Genomic DNA, 6,867 nt, shown 5'->3' on the forward strand with positions numbered 1-6,867 from the left:
GTTCTTTCCTCCTTTCCCCTGAAACAACATGAAAGGTGATTTCCTTCGTTATGTCCCAGCATCAGGTGGACCCCAACTTACATTGAGCCCTGCCAGGTCGCACCAATTCGTTTGTTGTTTGTGTGCTTGTTTGATTTATGTATGTACATAGTAATAGTAGGTGCGGTACATACCGGGCAGCACCTTACCCCGCGGTCAAGCACTGCCCCCCACCCCCAACCGACCACACACGCAACCCACAACCCGCATTTATTACCACCGACACCGAGCCTTGTTCAGCCTTTCCTCGTCATAGGTATTCAGAGCTTTACTGTTGTCCATCGATCATTTTCTGCATTCCGCGCATTTTGGCCGCATAGTATATTCCCGGTACTAGACTTTTATACCTCGGCTCACCGTGCCCCCGTCGGCTTCCTTAAAACGGCAATCTAGTTCATTGCCTATCTTGATTCACTCTCGATTACAATCCCTCGGCTGGCAGGCTCGTGTTAGATAGGGACCATGTTCTCCCAGGTAACATTGGCTGCACCACGTTCTAGACTTTTGAAGCTTATACTTCCCACAGAAAAAGCCGTATTCGGCAGTCACGGTGGATATCGAGAGATTGACGAGTGAAGCGGTGCCCGTCGATGATGTTAGTGGAATTCCAGACCTCGTAGAGGTCGTCAATCTCCAAGACACAGGTCCTAGAGAAGCTTCACGCGCCATCCGGAAGAAGCTCAAGTACGGGAATCTGCACCGCCAGCTCCGTGCCTTGACCCTTCTCGACGGGCTCATCCAAAATGCAGGACCTCGTTTCCAGAGAAGCTTCGCCGATGAAGCCCTGCTGGAGCGTCTGCGTTTCTGTGGCACGGCGGAGCTATCCGACCCGGAGGTGAAAAAGAAGTGCAGGGAACTTTTTGCCAGTTGGGCTGCCGAGTACAAGAACACGCCCGGCATGGGTGAAGTTGCCAAACTACATAGGGTAACAATGTTGTCCTGGACCTCTTTCCTTATATACTTTCGCTCACCGCAGTCAGGAAACTCCTCGGCGCAAACGAGTCGTGACGCAGCAGGAGTCCAAGGTTATCAGGGAAACAGAGAACCCGTTTGGTGAAGATGAGGAGGAGGATGACGGCAAGCCCGGTCCAGCAGGCCCATCTGGGGGACACTCTAGGACTTCGTCCCTTCCCAGCCCGTTGGCAAAGCAGCCTTTATCTAGCAGCCACGATACGAAGAAGTCGAAGAAGGATAAAAGAACCAAGAGGCCCAAATTCAACCTGGCAGCCGAACAGGAGCAGATGAAGATAGTCATCGCTGAGGCATCAATCGCGGCCACCAATCTGACAAACACTCTCCAAACCATCAATCGGGAGCGCGAGCGAATTTCCGACAATCAAATCGCGGCGCACCGGTTTGAAGAATGCAAGCAGCTCCGGCGGAAGATACTGCGTTATATCCAACATGTCGAGGCGGAGCAGTGGCTAGGCAGCCTGCTTAACGCTAACGATGTGTTGGTCATAGCACTAATGATGTTTGAACAGTTGGACCGCTCCATTGACGCAGACAGCGACTCGGACGACGAGCTTGCTGAGCAGGCCCATCTATACAGAAGTATGCCCTACCGCTCGGCCTCGGGATCATCTTGAGCAGAGTGGCTAACGACCTTGCAGTGGCGACCGAAAAAGGCAAAGGCAAAGCACCGAGCTCGTCCACCAATCCTCCAACCTCGGAGTTGAGCAACCTCAGTTTCGACCCGCCGCGGCAATCACGGACGGCTTTGCGTCCGCCCCCACCCCGTCCTTCGGATGGCACCAAGCCCCCGATGGTATCCTTCCGTGGTTCCTTGACCTCAGACAGTGGCAAAAGGACGAACTCCGACATAGACGTGGATAGCGATGACGATGTCAATGACGCCAAGGAAGACGACCAGGACAATCCCTTCGGCGACCAGTACGCCGTGACGAAGGGCGACTAGAGTAGCCCGTCACAAAATGAGGGTAGCCTGTCAGGAGATGAGGGTAGCCCGTCACGAAATAAGCGTGGCCCGTCTAAAGTTAAGCTTACGAAGGTTCTCGGGGAGGGCCCGTATAAAAATGAGGGAGAGAAGGCAGGGAGCAGCGGTGCTGGTGGGGCTACGCAAGATACAGGAGAAGAGGTAGGGGGTAGCGGTGCTGGTGAGGCTACGCAAGACGCAGGAGAAAAGGCAGGGGGCAGCGGTGCTGGTGAGGCTACGCAAGACGCAGGAGAAAAGGCAGGGGGCAGCGGTGCTGGTGGGGCTACGCAAGACGCAGGAGAAGAGGCAGATGGCGAGAGTGATAAGATCCTAGTCGGCGAAACCGAGAAGGAAAAGAAGAAACGGCTGAAGGCGCGGGCGAAGGCGGCCAGGAAGAAGAAAAGAGCCGAGGAGAAAGCGAAGAAGAAGGCCGCGAGGGCGGATAAGCGAGAGGAGGTGAAGAAAAAAATTGGGAACTTTATGAACGCTGCTTTCCAGGGGGTGGGGGGCCACCAGTGAAGAGGGTCAATGGTTAGAAAGTTGCGGTGGTTGACATGGTGTTCTTTTATACAGCGATCGAAGAGCAGATACATCATCACCTTCTCATTGCTCATTATATCCTGTCGGTTTTATTTGCCTCGGCTGGTGTGTCTGTCACCTGCGAATTCGTGTCCAACCCAAAGTTTCTAGAACCCGTCATCTTTGCAAGCGCCATTCCTCATAAATAATACTGCTCCGCTTTGGTGTAGGATACACAGGCAGGGTGGGGAGCTTAGCCTAATGAGCATCGCTCATAGTCTGATACATCAATACCACTTTGGCTCTTCCTCTCCTGTGTTCGTCCTTTTACCCCTTTCAACCCCCTAAACCGTGTAGGTGATCACCCACGCCTCCCGAACGCCAGGACTAAATTGAGACGGTAGAAATAGCTTGATCTCGCCTCCGATCATCCTCCAAGGGGCCGGTGTCAAACCCGCCGCCGCATTCTGGCTGAGAGGGGAGGAGGGGGGGGGGACGGCTACCGGCTGGCCATAGTCATACTGCCGGTGGTACTACGACGGTGTACCTCCATGTTACGTAGCTAGTGCGATATTCCAGAACAGTTACCTTTTTACTTATTGTGTGTTTGTGTGGCCGTGTCGCCGTGTGCTCGTGTGGTTACTGTTGCTATTGTTTGTTGTAACTGTGCTGTGCACCGCTTGGGGATGGTCATGGGGGCTTGCACCGGGGAGTTGGATAGGAGATTCCGGGGCGCTACGACTACATTACGCTACGGGGGGGGACTGGTTTCGTGACGACGTGGTCGTCATCGGTGCAAGGCGGGTTCTAGTTACGGGATACGCGGCCTCCTCGTTGAGTCGTCCCCTGTGCTAGTGGTGCGTGCTATTTGTGTGATGGCCTCGGTGACTTTGGGGCGGCGTGGGGGATTGGGGCGTGAGTGTGTCTGGTTTTTGTTTGAGGCTTTCGGGGGGTGGTGATGGAAGGTGTACTTGGTGGTGACGACGGGGGGTGTTCTGGTACTTCGTTGGCGCGGATAGTTGTTGTTGGCGGCTATGGTATGATTCCAGTTATCAGCTTGGCCGGATGCGGCGCTAACATGCTATTTCTGGTGTTGAGATGATGTCGTTGGTCCTGGAAGCTGGAAGGCATGCTGAATCAAGTTGTCTCCCTACGGTGACTGTGGGTGGTAGGGTGTGGTGTGCCTTGATGGGGGGATGCCTGGAAGCAAACCTGAGTAATGGCTGAGCTACATTGCCTCGCCCCTGCTTCTCGTTCTTTCTTGAATGTGCTCGGTGCCGTTCCGGGCTGAGCGAGGCTGGGCAACGGGAAGCTTAAAGTTGGAAGTTGGGGGGTTACACAAATCTGATCGCGGGATCCGTTTCATCAACCAGGTCATCTGCTGTCCCACCGTTTACCGTCAAAAGAATGTGCTGGAGGTTGTGGGCTGAATTTATCGATTTCTTTTTTTCTGGGCTTTAAATGGTGCATCAGGCGGTATTCGTACCGTTTGTGGCGCCGTCAGCGGCACCCGTGGACATGCTGCAACCAACCAAGGTGTTTGCTTCAGCATCGTGGACGGAACAATGAAAGAAGCTTTGTCACCACACACCAGGACCCTGATGTCTCACTTCGTGGTTTGCCCTGAGCCTATTCTCGGGGCCCAGCTGACACGTTCGGTGATCGCATCCGGGGCCGCACCTCCGTGTCGTTTGTCCATTTTCCGCTCTGGGATTTTAGATTCTTACGAAGGTACGGGGGGATTGTCACCTAGGGGAACTGTACTTTGGCTCAGCCATGTGGTTACGATAGGCTTGGAAGCGCCCAATTCCACATGCCGGTACATGTACATACAGCACCAATGGAATGGACACCGGCACAAATGTCAGGTGGCCGACACAATGTGGCTTCGGCCGTCTCATGAAATGCTGGGCATCCTGGTTGGTTGCTGTCCAACTTATTAAAAAACAAAAATAAAAATAAAATAACAAAAATAAAATGCATTTTCGTTTCGTTAAAAAATCCCACGTCACAATTACAAGCCTCGATGACGGTGATTCGGGCATCACATGGACTGTCATGGGCCCGGGCTCGGTTGGACGTCCCGCCTTCCTCTCCGTCCCGCCATCCTCTCCGTCCCGCCATCCTCTCCGTCCCGCCCCTTCCCCAAAACCCCGCGTCCGCCCCAGGATTTAGAGGGCTTGGAGGGTTGCCTCAGTGGTGAGGGTGTGTGGCCAACCCTTTGGCTGGGCTCGCAGGTGCATTGAAAGGTAGGCACACAGGTCATCTGGCCAGGCCGAGACTGCCAACTCATCAACTTATCGCCAGGTGAGTAATGCCATCTGCGCCGCCGCACCCTCCACCATTCTTCACCGCTCTCTCGTCGAATCGTCATCAAGAAGCCACGGAGACGGGCCATCGGGCAAATGGGACCTCGGAAATGCACCAAAATCAGGGAATGGCATCGCCCAAACCACTAATTGCATTTTCCACTCCGGTGCGTCCGGCCCTTTTAGCGTACCATCAACACCAAGTGCCCGCATCTTCATCGCCACAGCCCCAATTCGGGTCTTTGCCCCGAACCCTCTTGAGAACCGCAATCGAAGGCCACTCCCACTCCGACTCTCCGACTCTCTACCCTCTGACCCTCTGACTCCAATCGGGCGACTGCGAGCAAAAGCAATAGACAACCTTTTGCCTCGTGCTGCCCATCTGCCTGCTGTCCCCGCAACTTGACAAACAGCAGCGACGACTCAACGGACCCCCAAGGTCATCAGACAAACCGGCACGCCAGCTACAGCGAATGTGGACGCCCAACCGTCCTTCGGCAGCAACCGCTACTCGCACCGCATGCGGGGACCGCGCACCCAGCAACCGTCGCAGCCAGCACGCGCGGGAATGACCAGATGAGGGCTGCTTCTACCAATTCAAATACCATGACAACTGCCTTTGTATTGTATTTCCAAAACGGGGAGAGGGCGGAGGGGGGAGGGGCTTGATTCGTAACTGTAAAGCCCCCCCGAAACAGCGGCTGCCTGGCAGCTGCATGGCGCACTTGGGGCTGCTGTTCTCGTTGGCTGTCCGCTGTGTGATTCAGTGGCCCCGAGGTGCTGAATCTGATTGTGTCCTGCAAGCCCAGCCCGATCACGCTGCCGCTCGCATGTACTATGGAGTGGAAAATGAAGGGGAGGCTGGTCCCAGTCGCCCTACGCGCGTCAACCGTCGACTCTCCTGGCGCCGGGGTTTGGCATTCGTTTTTTTCCTAAGTGGTCTAAGTGGTCTAAGTGGCATGAGCCTAGGCCATCTCGTGCCCCTTTCTTTGCATGCTGTTGGTTGATCCCCCAAAACACTTTGCAGTTGGCCGACCCGGCAGTTCGGCCAGGTGTGTCGCCTGCCTGCCTCATCCCTAACCCCCTATCGCCAGTGAGAAACCCGTGGTGTCTGTCTCCTGACACTTACGGATGCCAACTGGCATTGTTTGGTTGCACCCCGAGCCCCATCACGCATCGTAATCAAGATAGTGCCGAACGCTCGGGTGCCTGCCTTCTTGGAGGAGGAGTGCAGGTTGGGCCCGGTGAGGCCTGGCTACTTTGATGCCTGACCTTGCGTACTGGCGACAAGAGACGATGTATCATGAACAAACCCCTTTCTGGGGGGGGGGCTTTCTTTCTCAAGCCGGCCGGCATCGGATGCGTGATGCGTTGAGCCCTGCCGCCCCAAGGCTTTTCCGTTTCAGCTCCACGTCACCATGCCGAAGAGTTCTAATGTGTTAAGAGATCAACGTCTTGCGGCTGCATCCAGGTTGTTGACTTGCATGTCTGCAGCTGCAATGCACTGGATCTCCGAGAAGGCAAGTGGGAAACGCCGCTTTCCCGCTAGCTCCCTAGTGTAAACTGAACCCTTGTTCCGTCAGTGCCCTGCAATGCATTCGTGTACATACGAGTATGCAGGTCACCGTCCACACAAAGACCCGAAAAAGACAAGGATACTGAGGTTTAATCTGTGATGGATTTGGAGGCCAGTGTCAACAAATAATTATTGTCAGCTGGTGTTTGTTGATATGGGGCTTTTCTGAGTCTTCGATGAAGGTACGAGTTGTGACAACAGAGGGTGAAGACATCGTGGGCCGGTCCTTAACTCCGTATCTCCGCTTCGAAAGGGGCCGACGGGCATGGCTCTTCATCGTTTTTGTATCAAGGAAGCTTCGTGAGGCTAGGAGGAGCCAATTTTTGTTCGTGTCAACTAAACGCAGGATAGGAGGTAGAGGAAGAAAAGTAAAATTTCGTAGTTACCCCTTCTTTAGCAGCTGCTTTGGCCACTCCTACCCATCGGACCGTAACAAGGACATCTTAGAAACCAGAAGCACACACAGACCTAGTCTCCAAGTCCGTCCA

The 6,867-nt window shown here is 54.5% G+C and overlaps 1 protein-coding gene across 1 annotated transcript; it reads left to right on the forward strand.

Annotated features, from left to right (window-relative positions):
• Positions 1–501: 501 nt before the first annotated feature.
• CHGG_09211 (uncharacterized protein) lies at positions 502–2,494 on the forward strand (the record flags this gene model as incomplete). The annotated part of the gene is made up of 4 exons (XM_001227137.1): positions 502–513; positions 566–918; positions 1,016–1,492; positions 1,960–2,494. 4 exons carry the CDS (start codon positions 502–504, stop codon positions 2,492–2,494), a joined length of 1,377 nt encoding a protein of 458 aa, XP_001227138.1.
• Positions 2,495–6,867: the final 4,373 nt, after the last annotated feature.

Source organism: Chaetomium globosum, genomic scaffold (assembly GCF_000143365.1).
Source record: "Chaetomium globosum CBS 148.51 scaffold_6 genomic scaffold, whole genome shotgun sequence".
Taxonomy (NCBI): domain Eukaryota; kingdom Fungi; phylum Ascomycota; class Sordariomycetes; order Sordariales; family Chaetomiaceae; genus Chaetomium; species Chaetomium globosum.